Here is a 27206-nt window from a genome sequence, read left to right as displayed (position 1 = left end):
CCAGGAGTCTCCAGTAGTGGCACCGATTCTAGTACGGGAACTGACATCGGCCTCTCAATGCCGATCGTCTTCTTCACAGATGTCACCAGAGACGGCTCTCCGCAAGGCAAAGCATTGGAGCCTTTGGTACCGTCTGTTTCACACCGCCCCGCACTGCTAGAAATTGAGATCTCTAGGGGGTTTCTGAACAGGAACCTCTGCTCTCCGATGCCAAGGATTCCTCAGGGGGTAATTTTACTCACTTTTCTTCTCAGGCAGTTCCTTTTCCAAATTTCTCAAGGATATGACTTTACCCATTCCTTTAAAGGCAGATTCTAAAACATCCAAACAATTTTTAGTTGCCTTATATTATGATTAGCCACCCAAGCAGTTCCTCAACTTACAGTGCCTGTGGCTCCCCACAATTTGGACTCACTATACAGGGTAGTCTCCTTTCCAGATTTTGATAAACCACAGCTCCTTCTTGAATCTCTTCTTCAGAGCCAGTGTCTATACCTTTGTACCCCCCTGGCAGAGAGGGCAAATGTCTATATCAGAATGTTATGTTGGCCAACCGGTCTCGTAATTACACTTTCCATTTTTCCTTCTACCTGAAGCATTTGGTGACACAACTGGCCACGTTCCAAACATATCTTCTGGAATGTAAGCTCCTGGATTTCCAACATTTCATATTAGACTTGCTTCATCTCCACAAGTACATGGTCAGGTCAGCAAATAAGACCCTTGAATTGACCTCTCCTGCGGCAGCAATGTCAGTTTCGATGAACCGCCTTGCCTGGCTTACATTGTCTGAGATCGACATTAACCACCAGGGCAGGCTAGCAAATGCCCCTTGTTTAGAGGACGAACTCTTGGCGCTTCCATGGACACGGCTACTCACAAGTTGTCTGTCCATGAGACCAGGTGGGACACTGGTCATGCCTAAAAAGAAGCCTCCACCTTCTCATCCCTTCACCACAATCTTCTTATCAATGAAGCTTTGCTGCAAACCCTTTGCATATTCATTGGGGAAATCCTGAAAACCCAACTGGAATACGGCTCTCGAGGACTGGAGTCCCTACCCCTGGTGTAGCTAATACTAAATAGGGTCTGAGTGGAAAAACTCTCCCAAGGTGGTGGGGGAGGGAAGATAGAACCCTTTCAGATCTCCAGTAAACAAATACTGCAAAAAGCAAACACATTCATACCTATAAAAAAAAACCCATTACAGCTTGGATTTCAACTTCTATTACTATCAGAGATGAGTATTTCCTAAAGCTGACATATTACAATTAATAATTAAAATATGCTTTTTTCCTATCTTTTTGTTGTCTGAGCATTATTTTGGTCCTGTTTCTTATTTTTTTATTAACTCACTCCAGGGTCTGTTGTCTTTTTTTACATTTATTCTCTATTATCCATTTTCCTCTTCATCCCTATACATCCTGTCAGTGTCTTCCATCTGTGGTCTGTGTCCCTGTCCTTATTTTCCCCCCATATTCAGTGTGTTTCTGTCTTACTCTGTCCAGCATCCCATCCCTTGTCCAGCATTGCCCCACTGTGTTCTTGCCCTGTGCTCCCTCTATGCTAAGCATCTCTTTTCTTTCTTTGTCCCTCTCCATGTCCACTCTCTGCTCTTCCTTTCCTCCACCCCAGAACCCCTTCCACCTTCATGGTCTGGCATCTTTTTCTTCCCCCTCCTTGGTTCAGGTGTGTGTGTGTCTCTCTCTCTCTCTCTCTGGGGTCCAGGATATCATTCCCTGCCCCCCTCCTCAGTCCAGAAATGTTCTACCTCTGCCTCTTCTCCTTTGAGCTGGGTGTGCCTTTCTCTCCCTCCTTTCTTGCTTGGTCTGACAGTCTCATTCTCCCTCCCTTTTGGTCTAGTGTGTGCATGTGCCTCTCTCTCGCAGCTCAAAGTGCAATAGGGCTGCTGTTGGGTAAAGAGAGAGGCCCCTTCAATATGAAAGCAGATATTCCTGGACTATTGTATAAGTTAATTTGTGCACACTTGAAGCTAATGTTCTTTTTTTTTTAACATCTTATTTCTTTCTATGGTTCCTTTCTCCTCTGAATGTGGATGCCTTTATTTAGATGTATCTTTGGCCTCTGGACTTTTTAAGGGATGGGATCAGGCAATCTAGACTTCTCTACCTTCTAAAGCTCTTAAACTTTTTAAACCTGACTGAAGAGGCAAGGAGCAGTGAGAGCTACAACCTGAATGGCACCAGTCAAAGAAAAAAACTGACAGCTGAGGGTGGAGCTCCAGAGGCAAGGTAGCCAACACATGCTCAGTAGAAAAAAAAAATCTACTGACTCTAGGGGAGAGCACTGGCATGCAGGCTCAGGCAGAGGACATCACGAGCAAGTGTGGCTGCATTTCTCCTCAGAAAAGCTGGTGCTCAGGGGGATGGTGGGAAGGAGAGGAAGAATTGGGGTGGAGGAGAGGAAGGGATAGATGAAACAAAGAGGTAGAAAGGGGTGAAAGAGTGAAATCCTGCATATGGTGGAGGGGCAGGAGGCATGCATGGAGAAGAGAGGGAGAAAAGTTGGACATATGGTGGAGGGCAGGGAGAGATGGTGTATGAGGAGAGAGAAATATTACATATGATAATGGAGTGGATGGAGGAAAAGAGAGATGTCTCAGGGACTAGAGAGATCTGACCCAGGACACAAGGCAGGGAGAGACAGACAGACAGACAGTGGGAAAGAAATGTTGTATATGGCAGTGGAAGGAAAGGTACAGAGATGGAAGATGGCTGGTGAGCACAGAGAAAGAACACATCAAATGGGTAGGAGATCCTGGTAAGCGAGTTAACAGAAGTCAAATAGGAACCAGAGTCTGGGACCAACATGATTTGAATATTAAAAATGACCAGACAACAAAAAGATAGAAAAAAATAAATTTTATTTTCTATTTTGTGATTACAGTATGTCAGATTTGAAATGTGTATCCTGCCAAAGTTGGTTAGACAGCGAACGTGAGCTAGGACTTAACAGGGAGAGGAAAAGTTTTTTTTTAAATTTTGTTTACACCACAGCACTAGTGTGGGTTTGGAAAGGCTACAACATAAACCTACCAGGATGTTTGAAAACAAAACAAAACACCACCACCCAATTGGGCAGGAAAAGTGAATTGAATCGAAAAATTGATTCAACAGGCTGAATTGAATCGAAAAATGTTTCTCTGAATCGGACAGCACTACTTACTAGTGCCTTTCATAGAAACCAGATCCCAGCCCACTTTGTCACAAGAAATGCATTAAGCCTTAGCCATGACTGCAGCACTTTTCAATTAAATATTTTAGTTTTATCCCTCTCCTTTATAAACAGTTGCAAATAGTGTTGAGAAACAATACAAAAAATAGAATTCGTTAACCAGGAAAGTTAGATTTAGACAACACTGGGTATCATTCTACTATGACTCATCATTCACCCTAAGATGCCTGGAATGGTCCCCAAAACAGAGCATTCTAAACATGCACCCATGATCCTAGGGCTTACACCTCTTTAATAAAATATAGACACTTCTGTTCTTCAATTCCTTTAACTCCTTCCTATTGAAGAGGTTGCCTTTGTACTTCAGAGATGGGAAAGCAGTTCCAGGACAGCTACTTGAAGCATACAGCAGCCATCATTACAAAGAGCTTAGATGACTAAAGGATATCCTTTCACAAATCTCTAGTCATTTATTTCAGCCTGAGCTCAAGAAGAATCTACAAGCTGCAGGGCTGAGTAGCTGATGGGCCCAGGGTATGTCTAACAGTCACTCAGAAAATGAATGTCAATCCCTCTTTTAGGGATTCCAGTTTTGCCTCTTGTTCTAAAGTAAAGTAAAAAATTGGAAAACTGGTTGACTCCTGATCCTCCACTTTTTGGACTCCTATCATGTGTGATTCTGGTATATAAAAGAGGTGATATACTTAGACTGAAGGAGAGAGACAGAGGGGTGACATCGGGGTAGATAATAATGCTGTATACATGAATAGCAGAAGAAACTTCCTTACCACTTAGGACTAGATTCACTAACCTTCCCGATTCACTCTGAACCGTGTCCAATTCGAGGCAGGCCAACTGATTCACAACGGGTCTGTATTCAAATGGGGCAATTGGAGGAACGCCCCCCACCCACCACACAGATCGCTTGAGCAATCCTGATGCATGTGCAGACCATCTTCTTTGCCTGTAGAAGGTCTGTGCATGTGTTTGATGTCCGTGATTTTTTATTTTACTTGCAAGCCTGTGGTTTTAACCTGCAGGTTTAAAGCGGGTTAAAACCACGGGCTTGCGCTGCAGGGAAGGACGGCAAGCAGGAGAGTAGGGGAGCTGGGCGGCCAGCAAGATTCAGAGCACAGAGAGCAGGGTGGCAAGCAGGAGAATTGCGGCAGAGAGCAGGAGATGCTTTACCTGGGGCAGAGAGAAGGGCAGACAGAGCAGAGATGGTGGAAGCTGGATGGGATTTCAGGGCGGCATGGAGCAGGAGAGTCAGGAGAGACGTATGCGACTAGTCCTCAGCAGTCACTTGTTTTGGGATCGGCCAGCCTAGTCAGTGTTCCTCATTTTTTTTTGGGGGGGGGGGTATCGCTGCCTGCCTACATTTGCATGCCGTTCCCCCTCATTTGCATGATCAGATCGGAGAATGATCGGCACAGAGGTTAGTGAATCGGGTTGGAGGAAAATTGGGTCAGTACACGATCACAAAAATGATCGGTGAGCTTAGTGAATCTGTAGCCCTTAGATATTTGCAAAGAGTGACCAGAATTTGAGGCAATACTGGTGGGGATGAAGTACAGTACAATTTTGGGGAGGTGGCTTCTAATATTAAACAGAGGCTAAACCACCTTATAGCACAAGTGTCTGAAAGCAGTACTTTAAGGCTGAATGACCAACCAAAGTATTTCACACACCCCTGCTTAAAAGCATGCCTTCAGCGGCTGCTTGGGGTAGAAGCGGTGGAGTCCACTTAAGAGATGCTGGCGACACTGGGTCTGTTAAGATGGCTTTTGATTGCAGAAGAAAGGAGGTCAAGTGGTAGTCAGTACTGCACAGGAAATGCAGCTGTTTCCTTGGGCTAGAATGAGTGCTGGAAGGAAGGTAGAGGTGAAAAGGAAGCTGGGAGGAGCACCTCTTTAGTTCATGTGTACATTGCATCATGTAAGTATTCCAGGCGGTGCAGGCTCTGCTCTTTCCGTACCTGAGAAGGAGAATATATAGCTATGAAACATTATGATTACAGAACACTGGATTGCAGGCATATGAAGATTCGCCTACAGAAAGTACACATGTTTAGGAAATCAAGAGGTGGGCCAAAAATAAAATCTCTTTTTCATTCAATTATTTCCCTCAGTCATAAATTTACATCTTGAGCCCAAGACAATGACTGGAGGAAATCCCCAGGTCACCAGCTGCTGCAATACTTAAGCCCTCCCCAAAGCTTGTTTTGATTAGCCTCTAGAAATTTATCCAGTATCAATGCTGCAGTACACATTTCCAGCCCTCAAGGGCCAAGAAAACAGCTGATACATTCACTAAATATACTTTGAACACCTCCTCATTCCATGGCCTTACAGGTTTGGGGAAAAGAGGTATAGCTGTCTTGGTTCAGGACTCCACTGTTCACATCACTAATGTAGGGCCAGCGCAAGTGTATAAGGCAGGGGTCTGCAACCTTTAAGACATAAAGAGCCACTTGGACCCGTTTTCGAAAAGAAAAAAAAACTTGGAGCCGCAAAACCATTATAAAACAAATCTAACACTGCATATATTGTTTCTTATCTTAATGCTATATACAGGATCACTAAATTGAAAATAAAATCATTTTTCCTACCTTTGCTATTTGGTGATTTCATGAGTCTCTGGTTGCACTTTCTTCTTCTGACTGTGCATCCAATCTTTCTTCCTTTCTTTCAGCCTCCTGTATGTTTCCTCTCCTCCAGACCTCATTCTCTCCCCCCAACTTTTTCTTTCTGTCTCCGTGCCTTCCCCCAAGCCACTCGGTTTGCTGCCACCGCAATCGGGGAACAGCCCCCAAGCCACCGCCGTCCCAAGCTTTCCCTGCAGAAGTGTTGCGCTGACCAGCATTCCGCTCCCTGACGTCAATTCTGACGTAGGAGAGGAAGTTCCGGGCCAACAAGGCATTTCTCCTCATTCCATCCAGCCTGAGCCCCATCTCTCCTTGATCCAGCATTTCCCTTCTGTGTCTGTCAGAATTACCATTCCACCTATTTTCCAGCATCACCCTTCTTTGTGTCCATCTCACCTATATCCCTATCTCACCACTTTTTCAGAATCTTCATTTGTCTCTGTCCTTATCTTTACGCCATGTTCACCATTTGCCCTTTCAATGTCTTTATCTCCCCCCACACACTTTTTCAGCATTACTTCTATGTCTCTATTTCACCTCCTCTTCATGTCCCCTCTGTATCTCTATCCTTATTCAGTAGGTCCTGCTTACCCTTTCTCTTCTTTGTGTCACTATCTCCATTTTCAGCTTTCCCCCCTTTTCCTTTGTTACTGCACCCTGTAGCTAGAATCTTTCCACCCTCCCTCCACTCCGGCCCAGCCCAGTATGAAATATTTCCTTTTGTTTCCCTCCCCTCTCTCTTTCTCTCTCTCTTCTGCTCCCTCACCCACGAGTCCTGCATCTGGCCCTCTCCCTTCTACCTGCACCTGGCAACACCCCCCTGCTCCGCGGCTCTCTTCAGCAACTCGTCAGCAGCAGTGATCAAGACAAGCTGCCGACATCGAGGCCTTCCCTCTACGAGTCCCGCCTTTGTGGAAAAAGGAAGTTGAAACAAGCGGGACTCGCAGAGGGTAGGCCCCGACGTCAGAAGCTTGTGTCGATCGCTGCTGCTGAGTTGCCGAAGAGAGCCGCGGAGCAGGGGATGTGGCCGGAAGCAGGTAGAAGGGAGAGGGAGATAGGAAGGCTGTAGATCTCCGGAGCATGACACCGACCCCGGCCAGGATGATTTCTTTTTCAGGCGTGCACCTTACAAGTCCAGCGTCGCGGGGGAAATAGCCATGCTGAGCAGTGAGCTCAGCACTACACAGATGAAAGCCTTGCTTGCTGATTGGTCCGGCGGGGCGGGGCCGCCGGACCAATCAGCAAGCAAGGCTTTCATCTGTGTATGTGCTGAGCTCACTGCTCAGCATGGCTATTTCCCGCCGCGACGCCGGACTTAAGCTGCATGCCTGCGTGACACACTACCGGAGCCGCAGCAAAGGTGGAAAAGAGCCGCATGCGGCTCTGGAGCCGCAGGTTGCCGACCCCCGGTATAAGGTAATCAGGTTTTCAGGATATCCACAATGAATATGCATGAGTGAGAGTTTGCATATGAAGGCGGAAGTGCATTCAAATTTCTCTCATGTATATTTATTGTGGATATCCTGAAAACTTGACTGGCTGGATGTGCCCTGCAGACTGGATTGAGCAGCACAGTCCCAAACAAACTTTCAGCCCAAAGAAAACATACAACCCAAACCCCAACTCTAAAACCATTAAGCCATGGAGATAGCAGACCCAAAAAAGATTAACTCCTTGAATGTGGAATGTGATATTTAAGGGCTCCTTTTACTAAAGCTTTGCCTATGTTAAGGGAATTAGTACATGCTAAATGCCAAGAAACTCATAGGTATAAAATGGTCTTTTCAACATTTAGCACCGTGCTAATGTACCTTAGCTATAGTAAAAGGGCCCCTAAGTTATCTATAGGAACCTTAGACTGAACAACCCCTAAGAAACTTATGCAAAATCAATTATTGTTCTAATGTTATTTAGTTAGCTTTATTTACTTGCATTTTAGTATACAAGATTTTTAAATAAATGTTATACCCTGCCTAATTTATCTATCCTTGAGCAGTGCACAACAGGAAAACAAGAAACGTAAAGCTCAGCTCAGTGATCAGCATCAGATCAGCTTTAGTGTCAATAACCAAGTTATTTAACAGTAAGAATGGCTGATTCATATTTTGCTGCTAAATGTGCAATCTGTTAGACTTGTTCAGAAACAATACATCTTATGAATGCTTGTTCCTTTTTAGGTCAAGGAATGTTAGAGGAGCATCCCTCTGTCTATGGGGTGCCTTTACTATTGTACATCTCTCTCTTACGGTAAAGGTACAAATGTTTGTTTATTAAAATCTTTATATACTGCATATACAGTCGACTCCGCTTAAGTGCCACGCCCTTCGGACCGGGTCTCCACATGCACTTAAACAGAGTGTACACTTAATAGGAGTGGGGGGGGGGGAGTCTGTAGTTAAGCCGGTTCAGTTTAAATATGGCGCATGGGCTGTTGGAGCCTAAAGTACAGGAAAACTAAGCCCTACAGCTTGAGTGGAAGCAGAGCACTCACTTTCCCAGTTGTCCCAGCCTAGACATTTCCAGTCAGAATGTGATTGCATTTAACCAGAGTGAAAGTAACGTGAAAGAATAGAGGTTGGACCTATGACATCAGTGTGCATAAGCGGATTGTGTGCTTATCTGAATTGCAAATATCCAGAGTTTACGTCCATTGACTTTAATGTAAAAAATTTTTAAAAAAGGGACCGTGGTGGTAGGCTGCAGATAATCAATGCGTGCGCTTAACCGACATGCACTCAGGTGGAGTCGACTGTACAGCCAAAAACGGATCAAAGCGGTTTACAATATATTTCAATCAAAACTATGAAAAGAACTCCATTTAAATAAAAAAGGAAAAGAAGAGAAGCGAAGCAAAAAGTAGCATTCCTAATACATAATATTATATAACAATCTAAATTAATTAATAAAATGAAAAATATATAAATGCAGATTGAAGTCCCGAATTCACAACCCTTCAGTCCAAAAAGGCCAGTTGAAAAAAAATTGTGCCTTTAAATGTCAGAAAGATTCTTCCTTTCTCAATTCTATAGGCAAACTAATTTAAAAAATGCACAATTCCTGGTTGAGGCACGATGAGCCTTTCGAACATGGAGTACCACTACTCTGTTATCATTCAATGATCTTAATAATCACCTAAGCACATCGAATAAAACTACCGTATTTTCTCGCATATAACGCGCGCGTTATATGTGGTTTTTACAAACCGCGCATACCCTTGCGCGTTGTACAAAATTTTTTTACATAGTTTCCCCCCCCCCCCGACGCCCAATTCATCACCCGGAAGGAGCGCTCGCACTCCCACCCCAAAGGACCGCTCGCACCCCCACCCGAAGGACCGCTCGCACCCCCACAGCCTCCCCCCCTCCCCCATGGAGAAGCTGTCTACCTTGTTTCCGGATGCCAGCCCAGCTGCTTCCTCTGCCGGCGGTCCTGCCCCTTCTCAGAGCCCTGTGCTGCGCTGCTTCCTCTTCAGGCGGTCCCGCCCTTTCTCTGATGTCAGAGAAAGGGCGGGACCGCCGGAAGAAAAAGCAGCACAGCAGGGCTCAGAGAAGGGGCGGGACCGCCAGCAGAGGAAACAGCTGGGCTCGCTGGCATCCGGAAACAAGGTAGACAGCTTCTCCATGGGGGAGGGGGGTGAGGCTGTGGGGGTGCGAGCGGTTCTTCGGGTGGGGGTGCGAGCAGTCCTTCGGGGTGGGGGTGCGAGCGGTCCTTCAGGGTGGGGGTGCGGGTGCGTGCGAGCGGTCCTTCGGGGTGGGAGTGCGAGCGGTCCTGCGGGGGGGTGAATCGGACGTCGGGGGGGGCATCAGGCTTTCAGGATAGGGACAGGACTTCAAGGAGGAAAGGAGAGTTGGGGCGGGCGAAAACAGAGTCAGGGTCTCCAGAGGAGAGTCGGGGTGGGCGAAAGGAGAGTCGGGCAGCATGCGCGGTATACGGGTGTGCGCGGTATATAAAAATTTATGTACATAAATATGTGTTTTTTGCGTGCTATACCCATGTGCGCGTTTTACACGGGTGCGCGTTATCTATGTGAAAATACGGTAAGTTAGAAAGATATAACAGTTGTAACTCAAATAATGCTCTATGTGCCAACATCAAAATCTTAAATTTAATCCTAAATTCCATTGGTAACCCATGCAATTTTAAATACAAAGTCACATGATCACGAATATGTGCATGGCCTAACAACCAAATCGCAGCATTTTGTACTGTTTGTAAGTACTTTAATTGCCCTGCAGTTATTCCTGCATATACTAAATTATCATAATCTAATTTAGATAATATAAAAGCGTGAATTAAGGTATGTAAAGATTTCTCATCCAGAAAATCTCAAATAGCTCTAAGCTATCTTAATGCCCCAAATCCTTTAGTAACTACGGATGAGACCTGTTCTTCAAAATTCAAATGACAATAAATTATAATTCCCAGATACTTAAAGCTATTTACCATCTTTATACAATGATGATCTAATCAGAAGTCTAACATATGCCCTACCACTTTACAAGTGATACACATTACTTATTCCAGAGACTGCTCTTCCTGGAACACAAACAAGATGTTACTCACAGAAAATCAACCTACCCAATATAAAAAGACTAAAATTTAGGCTCCCTGCTTCCATTTAAGGGCCAGACAGTGAGCTCATCAATGGGCAGGACTTCAGTCCCATACCAATGAAAGCCAGTACCGAGTGAGGTCTAACTCTCTGGGACACACAGAACCCTTCAGAGGCCTTGAAGCAGTGCAAAGGGCACATCTGGTAAGCATCTCAGCAGAGTCTACAGATGCAGGCAGCTGTTCACCAGATCAAACAGATTATTCTTCTAATTCTGTCCTAATGTACCCCATCTATAGCTCTGTATTCCTGGTACCATCAATGAATATTCATACTATATTTACTCTAAAGCTTGAGCAAAGATCTGTGTTAATTTGAATTTCTCATTTAATCATGAAAAACAGACCTATCTGGTGATACTCAAGGCCTGCAGTAGGGAATCATTACTCCAGGCACTGAAGGTCCTGAAAATCAGGACCCCACCCCTGCCATTCAAGACTTAGAATAGGACAGTGGCAGCCTCAAGATCCCAACCTCCATGAACCTCACCTTGTCCTTCTTGTAATCCTCATACTCCTCATTGTCTGTGGGCAGCTCATGGCGACACAGTGGACAGGAATTAGTCTGCAGTTAAACACACATGTTAGATATCCAAACTTTTTGGACATCAAATCTCAGGCTCTAGGAGACTCAATGTTTCCTGAGCCTGTCATGGCAGAATCAAAAGATCAGTTCACTTGTAAACTGTGCAAGGACCCAATCACTACAGCTGAATAGTATTCTGTGAAACAGTATTTAACCATCTCCAAGAGGGAGAATTTTAAGGAATTATATATGTTTTATAAACTGTTGTCATTTGAAAAGAAACAGAAAGAGATCAGAAACCTACAAAGAATTATGCGGCTCACAAATGGATGATAGATGCAAGAGAAAATGTCAAACTTAGGGAGTTGCTGGGCTTGGGAGCCTGGACCCCCTCCCCCCTTTCCCCATTGTTGGCTCAGGCCTCCTCCACCACTGGGAGTACCCTTTGATTGACTGGTGGGGATGCCCAATCCCTGCCAACTGATGAGATCCACTGCCAGAACTGCCTCAATGCTGCCTCAACAGAGAAGAAGTCAGTGGCCTCCCTTCCTGTTGCAAACATTTGCACTCCTCACACATGCTCAGTTCATGCTTAAACTGAGCATGCATGAGGAGTGCTAATGGCGGCAGTAGGAAGGGGTCACTGACTTCTTCCCTACTGAAGCAGACCTACGATAGTTCTGGCAGTAGATCTCATTGGCTGGTAGGTATTGTGCATTCCTGCCAGCAAAGGTAAGGAATATAGCGGGACTGGAACGGAAATGTGTTTCCTCATCCAATCCACCCCTGCTCCCCCTAAAAATCCCAATGCAGACTAAACCCCTGGTGTGCACTCATTTTCCCAAACCAAACTGAGCAACAAAGACAGACAGATGCAGAGTAGATGTGGCAGAAAACAGACCAAGGGCTCGATGCTATAGGTGTGTGCAAACCCGACAGATCGCTCAGTGAGCAATTTACACAGGCACAGAGCCCTAACAGCAGTGACAGGGGAAACAGCTTCCTGTCACTGTTAGGATTTTTTTTTTTTTTTTAATGGCCCACATGTTGTGCATGTGTTACACATGCACAATCTGCCCCATTAGGAAAAAAAGAAAAAAGACACCGCACTGATGGACCCCCCCAACGACCCCCACGGCAGCGAAAATGGCAGAAGGGATTCTTGCTCCCTGCTGCCTGGCAAAATACCCCCGCGCCATGCACCCACCCAGTCCTGGACCCACCTGCACCACTGACTCCCACAACCATCCCCTCACCTCCCCCTCCCCCCAAAAAATGAGGGATGCCCACGTCCTCCTGCCACAGGATGCTCCCCAAACTCCTCCCCCCCGGTACCTTTTTGTAAACATTGGGAGCTGGAGAGAAGCTGCTCCAAGGCCCAGCACGTGGAAAACGATGGGCCTTCCCCTCCCCGGTGCACCATGTGATGTATGGGGAGAAGCCTAAGGCCCTGATTTGCTCAGGTGCCAAGACCCCCTCCCCTTGGGAGGAGCAGTAGGCATCTGAGCCAATCAGAGCCTTAGGCTCCTCCCTCTGTATCCCATGTGATGCAGATGCAGGGGGCCTAAAGTCCTGATTTTTTTCAGATGTCAAACCTTAGGCCCCTCTGTGTGCATCACATGGGATACAGAGGGAGGAGCCTAAGGCCCTGATTGGCACAGAGGCTTAAGGCCCCTCCTAAAGGGAGGGGCCTTTGGCATCTGAGCCAATCAGAGCATTAGGCTCCTCCCCATGCATCACATGGTGCACCAAGGAGGGGAATGCCTGTCATTTTTCATGTGCAGGCCTTGGAGCTGGAGAGACCGTGTTTCCCTCCAGCTCCCAATGTCTTCCAAAGGTATGGAGGAGTTCAGGGCCTGGGGGATGGGGTTCGGGGGAGCATCTGGTGGCAGGAGGAAGAGGGCATCTCTCCTGCCTTTTTTATCGGAAGGAAGGGGAGGGGATGGCTGGGGGGGCAGTGGCACGGGGATATTTGGCCAGGCAGGAGGGAGTAGGCATCCCTACAGCCATTTTCGTTGCCTTGGGTGGGGGGGGTTGCGGTGCCATTTCGTGAGTGGGTCATTGGGGAGGGCTATCATCAGTGGTGGGGGACTTTTTTATGGGCAGATATTTTGTGTGTATAACACACAAAAATATCTGTACCATTGAAAAAATGAAAAAAAAAAACAAAACCAACCAAGCAGACTTGTCTGTAATAGTAACAGTTGTTTTTTTCTGATAGCTAAAACCTCTATTTTTTTTTGCATAGCCAAGCAATGTTAGTGCATCAATTGCTTGGCTACTTTGCATGGGGTTTTAGCTAATTTGCATGGCCAGATAAGAAAATGGGCAATCAAGGGGAAATACACACGGTGAGCCATTTTGTGAATTGGGTCGGTAAAAGCGATCATCACTATAGCTGTGAAAACAGGTTTAGTGACAATTGCTGGTTAGCCCCAAGTATCAGAGGTGACAATCCAGGAAAGAATGCACTCACCTTCCCCAGCCAGGGCAGTATACAAGCAGAGTGAAAGAGATGCTCACAAGGGATCTTCTTCACCGTCTCTTCTTCCTCAAACTCCAGCAGACAGACTGGACACTTCAGACCTTTGTCTTAGGGCACAAAGAAAAGAAAGGGCAGACAGAAGAGAAGAGAGAAGGAAATAAGACAGAAGAAAAAGGGAGAGAGAAAAGTGGGTTACTTTGTGAATACATGGGACCAAATTTTCAAAAGCTCAAGACACTAAGACAAGGGAAAAAAAAGAATGTGTCTGTAAAACAGTCATAAGTACACCAAAAAACAAATAAGGAACTATCCCAGGACAAGCAGGCAGCATATTCTCACTGAAAAAAGTTCTCAGCGCCCGCACCACGCATGTGCGAGTGCCTTCCCACCCGACCTAGGCGCGCGGTCCCTCAGTTTCTTAGTTTCCGTGGAGCTAAGTCGCATTTCAACCGCTGTTGAAAAATTTTTCCTTTCGCTGCCTTCCCGCTTTTTGTCAGTTTCTTCTTTTATTTCTTTTATAAGTTCCTTCTAGATAAAACAAAACAAAACAAAAAACCCCTCTAAATTTGATTTTTTTCTTTAGTTGTCGGTTTGGCCTTGTGGGGCCTTATGGATCGCCATTTTCTTTTCTCCCCTCTGCATGGCTCTTGTCCCGGGCTGGTTTTTCCTGCCCAATCTTCCTCCTCGCAGTTGTTTTGTAGTGGAACTTGTCTTCACCAACATCCTTCGGTTATTTTAGCACTATTGGGCCCTCGGCCTTGCCGGTTTTTTCTTCCCTTGTTTTTTTTCCTCTCCAGCGCATTTTCATGTGTACTCTCCAGAGGCCGTTTCCCATCGATGCCGGTGATCCAGTACCCAGCGTACTTCCGACACCGCTTCTCCAGTCCACACCGTCGGTGTTCTTCTTTTGGTAAGTTGGTTTTCTCCTTTGGGCTTCAGGTCATTGAAGCAGTGAGTCTAATCCTGTCTTTTTCAGTCCTCTATCTGGCTCTGCTTCGATGTCAATGACTGTCTGGATATGGGCATGTTCATCTTGGAAGTGTGGAGCAACACTGATGGTACCGATCAGGAGACAACGGTATCGGTGGTTTTATTTTCTATTCTGGAGGCACACCTATGGTACCGGTCATCGACCAAGGGTACTGATGTTATTTTCTTCCTGCTCTGGAACACCAATGGTACCGGTGTTCTTTCTCCTCCGGGAGCGGCACTGAGGGTACCGGTCATGGGCCTTGGGTGTCGGTACTTTTCTATTTCTACTTTGGACCGACACCATGGTTACCGGTCATGGACCAACGGTACCAGTGTGTTGTTTCTCTCTGCTTGGCAAAGATACCTTCAGTTTGGGACATTGACCTACGATACCGGTGTCTTTTTCTCTCTGCTTGCCACTGACACCATCGGTGCCAAGTCATGGACCAACGGTACCGGTGTCCTTTTCTTTTTCCTTGACAATGACCCCATGGGTACCAGTCGTGGACAAACAGTACTGTGCCCTTTTCTCTCTGCTTGGGAATGACACCATCGATGCCGGTCATGGACCAACGGTACCGATGTCCTTTCCCATCTGCTCCGGGGGTGCTGTGTATCTTGATACCGGCTTTGTTCTTCTCGGGTGTGTTGTTCCTGGGTTATATCCATTGGTACCGGTTATATCCATTGGTACCGGTTTCTCCCTTTTTTTAACTGTTTTCTTTCATGCCCACGATTTCGGTTGACATCGGCATGTTTTCACTGTTCTTGGGCGTGCTGTTGACTTCTTTCTTGACGCCATGTTACTGTCAGTTCTAATCGATGTTGCGGTCCCTATCAACTTCCAGGTCACTGTCAGACTTTCTTCTCGGCGTCGCCATCATCGGTTGTTTGGGTTCTGTCGACACCATCTCTTCTACTGCTACCCAGTTCAGTTTTTTTATTTTCAGGGACATTTTCACTTGAGTCTTCCCTGATTTTGTTGACTCCTTTCCCGTGACACCAGTTGTCGTTGAAGTTCCCGGTGTCGGTGGTGTTCTGGTATGGAAAAGCTTTGCAGTCTTCATGCTGTATTTGACCTTCGACATTGACTCCTTGATGGTCTTGGTTTTGACTGGTTGAGAGGCTTGGGGTGTCTTTTGGAACTACGCCCCATCGCTCTCTGAAGTGGTGGGTGTTTCTACATCACATGTGTTTTTTTCCCTTCAGTGGGGTTCACAAGGCCTCATACTTGCATGACGTATCATTTTTTTACAGACCCATTAGGGAACTTTCTGTAAATGCATTCTTTTGGGAGTTGACTTTCTGCAGTCATTTCTTTCCCTGCAGAATTTTTTTTTCTTCCTTCTCCTTCTATCCTCAAGGGTGGTTTGCTTCCCTTCCTTGATCTCTATGGGGACTTTTGTGACACGCCCTATGAAGTAGTTCACATGTCTCCTTGTTTCCCTCCTGGTGGAGTTCCTCCTCATGGCTTGTATGTAGGCCTCTGTCTTTCTGTGCTGAGTGGACAGGGCTGAGGACCGGTTAGCCATCTGGGTTTCCTAGATTCCTCTCCTGCCTGCCTAGATTTCCTTGGCATACATTTGTGTTCACATTCCATGTAGCAACTTTGCAGTTTCAGATCTGTGTTTTTACGGATCTGGTCTGCATCCGATTGTCTGTTTTTATTATTACTCCACAGGACAGGTTCTTGAATATGTCTGATTTGGGGAGGTGTTACTGGGGCTGTGCTGGAACATGTTTCCTCTACATTATGGACCTGGTAAGTTTCTCTGGCTGCCTCTGTGTAGCAGTTTTCACTTTCATGGCAGCTGTCTTATCGGTTTTCATGTACTCCTACGAGCCTAGGCTCCGAGTTCTCTTCTTGTGGAGGCTTTCTTCATTTAATCTTTTCACCCTGCTCTCAGACTCTGTTTTCTGTTGAGAGTTTCCGGGGGATCTTAGGCAGTACTTCCTGGTTTTTCAACTGCCTCTTCTCTTTGAAGGGTTCTCTTCGATTACTGGAGTTAAGAAAACTCTTCCCTTCTTTGTCAAAGACATTGGATGACTGTGCTTTTTTCTGGATCTCAGACCTCATGGCTCTGGTTCCTGATTTTCCGGGTAGCTGCTATAGGCACCAATTCATACGGCTTTCGAGCTGTGTTTTTCATCTGTTCTCCTTACCAGTATTGGGTTTGTCCTCCCAGATTATTCAGGGGGTATCTGATTGTGCTGGCCCCTTCTGTTCGATTACAGGGCCTTCTTGTTTTTCCATTTTTTTGAACATTGGGTTTTTTACCGGGTTGTTTTTTCCCCGAGAGATGGTTCAGACGTTTTTCTCGCTCATCTCATTTGCTTTAGCTTTTCATTTTCCGTATCTGTACTCATGTCTGTGTTTCTTTTGGGTACCTCTTGACTCCACTCTTCTGAGAGTGTTTCTTTTTTCAGATTGTTTTCAATCTTACACCTGTTGTTTCTTATGCACAACAGGCATTCTCCTGGTTCTGTTATGCCATGAGTTGGACTACATTCTTGTACTCCTCAGTGGTCTTTTGTTTTCCAGTGGTACCAGGTAAGGGTGTGTCTCTCACAGCCTGTATATCTTTGATCTCCTCTAATCTCTATGGAGATTTCCTTTTTTTTATTTGTTACCTCCTTGCATGTTTTTTGTGGAGGAGTAGTCTCCGAGGAAGAACGACTCTTTGACTTGGAGACATGCTTCTTTGGCAGCTTGGTAACTACTGCTGGCATCTTACCTGAGGGAGACAGCGAGACAAGCGTCTCGTCAGGAGCGGATTTCGCAGATTTGCAGATTTCGCAGAGGATGAGGAGGCCCTGAATGAGGCAGGCTTTATCAAAGGCAAAGCCGAGGTCAAGGCAGAAGGCGGAACATCCGTGAGAGGCTTAACCGGATTTGAGGTTGAGGTCGAGACTGAGGGAAGTGGATCCGTACCGCCAAAAAGCTTCTCCACCTGAACTCGACAATGCTTGTGGGCTCAAGGTTGAAGGGTAGCACAGCGAGCACACTAATCCAGACGATGGTCAGGTCTGAGACACTGAATACACCACTTATGTGGGTCAGTGAGGGGGATAGCGCGCTGGCAAAGGCTACACTGTTTGAAGCCTGTGATCGGCCTGGACATAGGGGGAAAGATGGCCTCAGCAAAATCGAAACCTGGTGGCAGGGGCCGCAAAGTTTTTGGGTTTTTTTAAAAATGAAAGAAAAACGCGCAAGAAATACAGCAACCCTGTTATTAAAACAAAAAAACACAAGCTGCAGTGAGAGAAGGCACGAAGTAGAACTGAGTCTAGTGCAGAGCGTCAAATACACAACTTCTCAGTTCCATGGAAAACTGAGAACTGAGGAGATGCGCGCCCTTGCGTGGACAGGAAGGCACTCGTGCATGTGCGGTGAGGCAGTCATGAACTTTCTAAGTTCTGCAAGCAAATCAGCTTGCGAAGCTGTCCGTATCCGGGCACTGTGGATGACATCACCCACATGTTGAGAATAGCTGCCTGCTTGTCCTAGGATAACTGGAAGTATCTCCCCAGCACATGGGATCTCAAGAATCTTCAGTGAGCTGGATAAAATGGGAATATGGAGGTAGGCTTCTGTCAAATCCAAGAATGAAAGAAACTCCTCTGGAGCAACAGCCACAATGACTGACCGAACTGTCTCCATGCAGAACTGCAGCACCTTCAGGGCCATATTGACTGACTTCAGATACAGAATCAGTCTCCATACTGGGATTGATGGACCTGTGATCTGTCCCAGTATGGCAGTTCTTAAATGGACATAATATGCCAGGCAAGTTCTCATCAAAAGATTTATAAAATGGCTTAACTTCTCTCTCTTAATTACGTATCTTCATATGCACCTTAGCATCCCTCTAGTTCTGGTAAAACAGAATTGTTTCAAGCTTTGTGATCAATGAAAGGATCGGTGCTCTTCTTCCCCACATCCTCTCATCATCATCAAAACTTTAAAAAATATCACAATAAGTAATTCATCATCTGCTAGCTATCTGATTGACTCAGTTAACTGTATTAGTGCAGGACACTGGGGAAACGATCAGTGACAGTCTCCTTGTTTGGATTTCAGTGACCACTTTCTCACATTCTTTCTCTCAGACTTCCCCTGGTCTAGATGCATTTGCTACAGCCTTGGCCCTGCTGCTGCCTTAGAGACTACTGCACTCCCTGTTATATAATTTCAAGTATCTGACTTTTCCCCGTTACTAACCTGCCCAAGATCTCAAGGGAGTCAAATAAGAGGACATATATGTTGAGAGAACAGGATGCAGCTCATAGACTGTGCGCATCCGATGCTCTTTGGCCTTTCAGCAGGTGGCACTCAAAAAGAAGTACAGTACATGATTTTCTCTGGTGGATGAAACGTATCCAGCCCTGTGCAGCCTAACGCAGAAATAAAAGCTAGTGTTCCTAAGAGTCAATAAAAACTGTCATCTATCAGGCAGGGTAGGGTGGTCTTTGTTTTTAGCCATAATTTACTATTTCACTATATCTAGCTTTACAACTACAATTTTCTTGTTGTCCTGCTGACCTCTCAGCCCTGCTGTGAAGGGCAACTCACCAGCCTGTGCAGGCGTAATGGTCACCGAGGGTAGACTCTGAACAACTTGCTTAGCAGCAGGAGGTGGCAGACGATGATCCCAGTCAGTGAAGTCTCCTGCAATTTCCAAGTCTAGGTCTGCTGTGTTCAGGAGAGTTCTGCACAGGAAAGAGGAATCACTCAGCAAAAATATATGCTCACTTATTTATTTTATCACATTTACATATTACATGATCTATAAAATGTAAGCTGTTTGCAATATAACATTCATAAAATATTAAATATACAAAACACATATAACAAATAAATTAATTGTTTAGAATAAATCATAGTATAAACAAGCCATTCAATATAAACTAAACCTTAAGTTTGTAGACTGGGTCATTCTCCAAAAACTGGAGCTCAATTTGGTTAACAGTCATTAATTAGAAATTATAGTAAAATAACAAAAAAAAAGGCAAGATTGTTTATATTAACCAAAAGAACAACTAACAAAACTAATTCTTTAACTGTTTTGAAAACAACAGAGTTTTTAAGATTTTACAAAATGATTGAAAGGAATCTGATTCTCTTATCCTTAGAGGAATGTCATTCCATATCTCCGTTAATTTGAAAATATATGACTCTTTTTGGATGCATGCTGGGTTTGATGAGGGGGGGGTACCTCGGTGCCATGATCACACAACATTTTGACTCATTATATGAAAATATAAGACTTACCTAGTTTACCAATGGATCTAATATCCGTAGAAGAGGGAAATGAGAGTTTAAGTTTTTGAGTACTCCTCAAAAAGCCCAATCTACAAGTATTCCAAGATAATAGAACCAGAGGTAAAAAGATACCAAACAAGACCTTGAAGACAATGCATGCACATTTAAATTGGATCCTAAGATGCACAGGAAGCCAATGAAGTTTTTCCAATAAAGGGGACACATGATCGAATTTTCTCTTACAAAAATCAGTTTAGCAGCGGTATTTTTAATCAACTGTAGTCTTTGCAGATTGATTTTAGTAAGCCCCAAGTAAACTGAATTACAATAGTCCAGTTGGGCAAGTACAACAGACTGAACTAAGACAGAGAAATGTTGTTGATGAAAGAGAGCCCTAACTCTTTTTTTTTAACTTTTTATTTATTGAAATTTTAACATAATTCTCAAGAATATACTCTTGTTACAAGAAAAATAGATGAAAAACTTCAAGATACAGTTCAGCAATTTTACAGCTAAACTAAAAAGGAAAGAAAAAAGGGTTAATCCTTCATAGACCACTAATTCAGGAGGAGGAAAAACAGAGTGAAGAGAAACTCCAAAGGGAAGAAGGAAAAAAAAAAAAAAAAAAAGAGATCAGTAAAGGCATAGGCTTAACAGCAATAACCCCTTAATCTAACTGCTGTTCATTAGACCTTCCCAACTGCCAGGCTTTTCAAGTCCAAAAAAGCTCGTAACTGATCTGGTGTATAAAAGACATATTTAACTCCCAAGTATTTTATCAAACATTTGCATGGGTATGCTAAAAGAAATGCAGCCCCCCAGAGTCAATGTCTCAGCTCTCATAGCAAGAAGTAATTTTCTCTGCTCTTGTGTAGTTCTTGTGACGTCAGGAAATATCGAAACTTTTTTCCCATGAAACAAAGTTTGAGGATTACAGAAATACAATCTCATAATAACATTTACATCTTGTTCGAAAACAAAAGATCTAAGCAATGTAGCCCTCTATGTAGATTCAGACAATGTAGTTTCTAATAATTCCGTGACATTTAAAGAATTTTCTACTTGAGATTAATGCCTCCGCTTCTGGTGTAGGACCATCTTTTTTCTTAACAGGTAAATAGTAAATACGGTTTAAAGGCAGAATATGTTCAGAGGAAATTTTTAACATTTCAGTTAAATATTGCTTCTACATATCTATAGGCGCCACACCAAAAGCCTTTGGAAAGTTCAAAAGGTGGAGATTTAACCTTCGATTGTAGTTTTCCATCTGTTCAATTTTTCTATTTAATGCAATCCTTTCATTAGCCAGACTATTAGTCACAGCCTGGATACCAACTACATTGTCTTTCACATTTTTAATTTCCATGGAAAATTCTTCTTTGGTTTTATTCAAAGATTTCCCCAAAACATCAACAGTACTTACTAAAGTAATAATTTCTTGAACAGACTGGCCACCAGGGAATTCAGACCCTCGAGAGACTCCCATATTCTCTCCAGTGTAATCGATGCCGGTTTTGTTGTTTCACAGCCAGCAGCCAAGCTGGCTCTCAGAGCTCCTTGCTCTGTTCAAACTACTGCAAGTCCAACCCCCTGAATCGGGGTTTCCCCTGCCTTCACTTCTGCACAGGGTTCACCCAACAGGACCGCAAGTTGGGCAGGGTGCAGCGGCGGGACAGCTTCTGGAGGGGAAAGAGATATCTCCAGCTCTAAAATCTCCAGCCACTCCTCCGGCCGAAGACAGCTCAAGCAAACCTCCAGGTACTCCACAGGTGTTAGGAGAGGCGGCTGCAAAGTCCAGGATTGATCTTTGCACAGGGGTAGATGTCTTCACCGCAGTGGGTTCGGGACGGACACTACCCTTCCGTTTAGAATGCGGCATCTTTAAAAATCTTGTCATAAAGACTGCAAGTATTGCTCCCGAACTCCGATGTTACCAACGCCGACTCTAGGCTGCCGCCATCTTGATCTTCCTCTTATGTCGCCTGACCAAAGAATTTATTTGGTGTTTGAATGTAAGTGAAGAGTCTATGAGAATACCCAAAATCTTGAAAGAAGATTTGATCTGTAAAGTAACTCCTGAGGTCAATGTTACAGAAGAGGGACGGTAATCCAATCTTGGGCCTAACCATAAAAGTTTGGTTTTAGATTCATTAAGTTTCATTTGTACGGACAGTGCCCAAGTTTGAAGTTTTGAGATACACTGATTTATATTAGCAGAAAGATTAGAACCACTGACATGTCAGTGTAAAGCTTGCTAAGGGATGATAAGCCTTGAAAAAAACCTTCCGTAGGTGAAACACGTTGGCTCCTATTTCCCTGAAAAGAAGACCACAATCAAAAGCTAAGTACCCTTGAAATATGCTAGAAGGGTTGTTAAATAAAATTTTAAAAGTAGTTTGTTAGTAAAAATTGATAGCGGCTCCAGTGAGGCGGTAGTACATAAAGCCTAGGGGATTATATATTGGAGGTGAGGAATTTGAGATATGTACTGAGTTTGGTATATATCTTAGTGAGAGTCAACCATTTAATGGCATAAGGAGGAATTTTCTCAAATAATTGAGATGGGATAGGATCTAGAATACATTTACATTTCCTCAATTTTTCACATAGTTGGGAAATTTGTGATTCGGTTACTAAGGGCTACTTTTACTAAGGTGCGCTAGCATTTTTAGCGTGCGCTGCCCCTCGCGCTACGCATAAAAACTAGCACCAGCTCAATGGTGGCATTAGTGTCTAGTGCGTGAGGCAATATAGCGCGCGCTAAAACCGCTAGCGCAGTTTAGTAAAAGGAGCCCTAAGTTGAAATTGACCCAAAAATGGTCAGTGGGGAATTCCAAAATACTGTTATCAGAATCCAGAGAGAGATTATCAAAGTTTACCACTGGAAAAGTCTCTCTTATAAGTGAAATTTTATCACTGAAAAATTTATCTAGACCATCAGCAGTCGGAACGGGAGAATGTGATGGTTTTTGGGCAGCACAAGTCAGTGAATGCCAGACCAGAACAAGGTTTTACTTATCAAGACTTAATTATTTTGCTCCCATAATAATTCTTCCTAGCTTTCCTTAATTCGGAATTGTACTTCTTAATGGTATCTCTCCATTTTAATCTGTTGACTAAGGAATTAGATTTTTCCCACTTACGTTCCTATGCTCTGCAAATGTGTTTTAGCTCTCTGTGACATGGTAAATACCAGGATGCTTTCCGGGCATAACAGATAGTTTTAGATGTTAAAGGAGCCATGGAGTTATAAGTACACTCTGAAAATTTTGCCCAGTTATTCCAACTATTATCTAAGGGATAATCTCTAGGAGATGATGCCAGCTGATTTAAAAATTGAGGCCAAAATTACTCAGCATTAATAATTTTCTTTCGCAAGGTGATAGTTTTTTCTGGTGTAATCAATCTGAGATACGCAACATGAAAATTGGTAAGCAAAATGAATCAAAATAATGATCAGTCCAAGGAACCTGCTGTTACCGTACGCTAGCTAATGCTGTCTGCTGGATAGTAAGATCTATAAAACTAATAAGGTCTAGCAAGTGTCCTTTTTCATGAGTGACGGGTGTCTCAGGTAGTTAAAGACTGGTGTCAGGTCAAAAGCGCGCCGGGACAAAGGCGCGAGCAGACAATTGAGCGCAGCGCTGAGGTGTGCGCCGAAGAAAATTACTGTTTTTAGGGGCTCCGATGGGTGGGCGTGGGGGGGGAACCCCCCCACTTTACTTAATACAGATCGCGCCACGTTATGGGGGGTTGTAACCCCCCACATTTTACTGAAAACTTCACTTTTTCCCTGTTTTTCGGGAAAAAGTTAAGTTTCCAGTAAAATGTGGGGGGTTACAACCCCCCACAACGCCGCCGCGATCTGTATTAAGTAAAGTGGGGGGCTCCCCAACAAAAACCCCCGTCGAAGCCCCTAAAAACAGTAATTTTCTTCGGCGCGCGCCTTTGTCTTCCGCAATTATGTCTATGAACCGAAAGACTAAAGGAATGGAGAAAAGCTTTAAAATCGAGAACATCTCTATTGTTAATATCATCAAGGTGTAAATTAATATCCCCAATCACCAATAATCTTTGAAATTTTAATGAGGCACTTACTATAATATCGGTGATTAAGTCTAAGGACTTTTCCCAAGGGACTGGAGGATGGTAGAGAAGGAAAATTCCCAAAGGATATTGTCTTAGTTCATCCTTAACTGATACTAACATATATTCTAGCGCTGGATCACTTGCTCTGTCAAATAATTGTACATCAAAAAATGATTTAAAAAGTAGTACCAATTCCCCCCCTCCCCCCATTATCTCTAAAGGTAAAAAGACTATTATAACCTGGTGGACAAAGCTCATTTTGAGTAAAAATATCATCTTGAGTAATCCAGGATTCAGTAATACATTTAGACCAGGGTCAAAATCTGATAATAGATCCCTAATTATTTGCTGCTTATTACATACTGATCTTGCATTACAATAGAGAACTGGTACTGGGGTAAGTGATTCTTTAAAAGACCTCAAATCATTTTTAAAATCTGAATAGATTTAAGGGCATTTTGGTTCCTCAAGCGAATAAACCTTACCAAAGACTTTTCTGTTCCCAATTAAAACGGGACTATTCAGGCCTAAACAAACCTTGCTGTTTAAACTAAGATCCAATGAGTCAAAGGAAGATGCGGTAATTGAATGTATCATACTAATCTTAGGGACTCTTCTATCAAACTGAACTAGCACTAGTACTGCGGTAAGCCGTTCTGAATGGCCAGCGCTGCTCCCAATGCTCATAGAGTTCCTATGAGTGTTGGGAGAAGTGCGGGCCATTCAGCGCGGTTCTCTGTGCTAAAAACTGCTAGAGCAGTTTGATAGAAGAGGCTCTTAGTAAAAGAACAGTAGGTAAAAAGCCCATAACAACATATCCATAATGCCAAGGTATTAACAAAATGAAAAATGGAGGTAAATTTAAAATCAGGTACCTAGCGAGATCAAAAACCCAGGATATCTTTAGCTGCTACCTTCTCTAAATCTACTGACTACATTTATCATCACTTTTAAAGGCTTAACAAAATAAATATATTTTCAGCTATTTTCTAAAAGGGAATGGGGACTTGTATAACACCTTTTTTGTGGCTTTGGCATTTCAAAGCTTACATTAAAAGCGGTAGGCACTGGAGGATTAAAAGTAACTTGTCCAGGGTCACAAGGAGCACCATCTCTGGGTGCAAAGGCAGCAGCTCAACCAGTAGGCCACAGCCCCATTATTTTTCTTAGTTCTAAAGGAAGATCATTCTACATTTTGAACCTACTATAAAAAGCATGTGTGAATGGTCTTTTTCAAGTCTAACCTGAAACGCAGGAACATCTAGCAAATATTTCACTTGTGATCTAAGTTCTCTAGATGGTTGGTATACCTTCAAGGAGGCAACAATGCTCAAAAGGGGCATCATTATTTAATGCCTTAAATATCAGAAATAGTATTTTTTAAATGTATTCACCAAACAATGAGCAGCCAGTATAGCTTAAGACGCTGTGGAGTAATATAGGGCTCCTTTTACAAAGCTACAGTACAGGTTTCTACTGCAGACAGGTGAGCTAAATGCTCCGCCGCTCATAGGAATTCTATGAGCATCGGAGTATTTACTTCGCCAGCCTGTGGTAAAAAAACTCTTACCGTAGCTTTGTAAAAGCCAGCAATAGTTTTTCTTAGCTATCCTTCCTATAATGCAGGTAGCTCAAAATTCTACTGCATGCAAAGCTCATAATAATGTCTGAGGTCAACCACAACACAGAGCATTGCAAGAGTTTAAATATGACATCACTAAGCTTTGCATTACTGGATGAGATTTAAAAATCTTATCTTTAGACAGACAATTTTCATCACTAACCTAATTTTTTTTAAAAACATTTTTATAATGGCAAAAATTTGTAATTTAAAAGAAAGTGAGGAATCCAAAGCTATGGCTAGACTTTTAACAGATTTCAAATTATGAATAGATATGTCTTCAAAAACAAAGCATGATAGTAATTAGACTAGACTCAAAATGCAATAACTAAAGAATCTGTGTTTTAGCAACATTTAAAGGCAGACAATTATCCATTATAGAGCTCCATAAGTTGAAGGTCATCTGCATATAACTCGTAGCTTATACCTAAACTCACCAAAAGTTTGCAAACTGGAAACATGAATAAATTGAAGAAGCAAAGCCAATATGTATGAGCCTTGTGGAGCTCCTGAGCTCAACATCATCCAGTCAATCTTTAAATCACCTTGAATGACCTGAAATTGAGTTCAGTTAGAAAGGACTCAAATAATAATAAAACTTTTCCTGAAATCCAAAATTTTTTACAAGATTAATCAATATGGTATGGCTAGTAGAAAGCAGCTGATATATCTAGCAATACAAAAATGAATCTATCTCAATTAAAAGGATTTCTGTGCTATGCTTTGATCTGAAATCAAATAAATTGCTCTTCTCTACAAAAACAGATACCGTATATTTCGCTCCATAGAATGCACTTTTCCCCCCCCCCCTCAAAAGTGGTTGGAAAAAAGGGTGCGTCCTATGGAGCGAATACAACACCCCCCCCTGCAGCCGTTACCTTATTTCAACCGCCGTCTGCTGCTGTTGCTCCTGGGCTCTGCTCCTGCCCACGTAAGTAGAGGAAAGGAAAGGCCAGGCGGGAATGGCTGGCCTGGACCTTCAGTCCGACGTTAGAATTGACGTCGGGGGTAAGGCTTCTGGGCCAGCGGCGTGCAATCGCTGCACCCGCCTGGCCTTTCCCAGCAATTCACTCCGTGCCAGCTCCCTCGACCTGCTGCTGAACCAGGAGTCCAAACCCCCCGCCACTGCTGCTTCGTTCGCAGCAGCAGCGGGAGGTAATTGAATTCAGTGGGCGGGCTTAGGCGGGGGCAGAAGAGGACAAAGGCTGGAAGGCAGTGAGGGAAACATAGGAGGGAGTGAGGAAGGGATACCGGTAATTGTTGGGCCTGAGGGGGGGGGGGAAGAGGACAAAGGCTGGAAGGCAGTGAGGGGAACATAGAAGGGAGAGAGGAAGGGACAACTGTTGGGACTGAGTGGTGGGGGAAGAGAATAAAGTCTGGAAGACAGTGAGGGGAACATAGGAGGAAGGAAGGAAGGAAGGAACAATTGTTGGGCCTGAGGAAGGAAAGAAAGAAATCACCAGACAATGGGGGGGGAGGAAGAGGACAAAGGCTGGAAGGCAGTGAGGGGAACATAGGAGGAAGAAAGGAAGGGACAATTGTTGGGCCTGAGGAAGGAAAGAAAGAAATCACCAGACAACCAAAGGTAGGAGAAATGATTTTATTTTCAATTTAGTGATCAAAATATGTCAGTTTTGAGAATTTATATCTGCTGTCTATATTTTGCACTATATTAGTCTATTTTTCTATAGTTGTTACTGAGGTGACATTACATATTTTAAAAAGTCATCTGCCTTGACATCTGTGCCCTGTCCCTGCCTACCACTAGACCACCAGAGGGAGGACAGGGTAAAAGCCTGG

At 44.0% G+C, this 27206-nt stretch overlaps 1 protein-coding gene across 2 annotated transcripts in view; it reads right to left on the bottom strand.

Moving 5' to 3' along the window:
- Window positions 1-4547: 4547 nt before the first annotated feature.
- RNF181 (ring finger protein 181) overlaps window positions 4548-27206 on the bottom strand; it is a 32616-nt gene continuing 9957 nt past the window's right edge. Inside the window, exons 2-5 of one of the 2 annotated variants that reach the window (XM_033949965.1) lie at window positions 19007-19143; window positions 13453-13568; window positions 10941-11015; window positions 4548-5170 (exon numbers count right to left, since the gene is read on the bottom strand). In XM_033949965.1, the coding sequence (XP_033805856.1) occupies window positions 5111-5170; window positions 10941-11015; window positions 13453-13568; window positions 19007-19143 (388 nt within the window). In that variant the 3' untranslated portion in view covers window positions 4548-5110. The remainder of the gene's footprint in view (window positions 5171-10940; window positions 11016-13452; window positions 13569-19006; window positions 19144-27206) is intronic. The other variant, XM_033949967.1, reaches the window with a different exon arrangement.

This window comes from Geotrypetes seraphini, chromosome 6 (genome assembly GCF_902459505.1).
Source record: "Geotrypetes seraphini chromosome 6, aGeoSer1.1, whole genome shotgun sequence".
Classification (NCBI taxonomy): Eukaryota; Metazoa; Chordata; class Amphibia; order Gymnophiona; family Dermophiidae; genus Geotrypetes; species Geotrypetes seraphini.
This window is presented reverse-complemented; position numbering and strand designations above follow the sequence as displayed.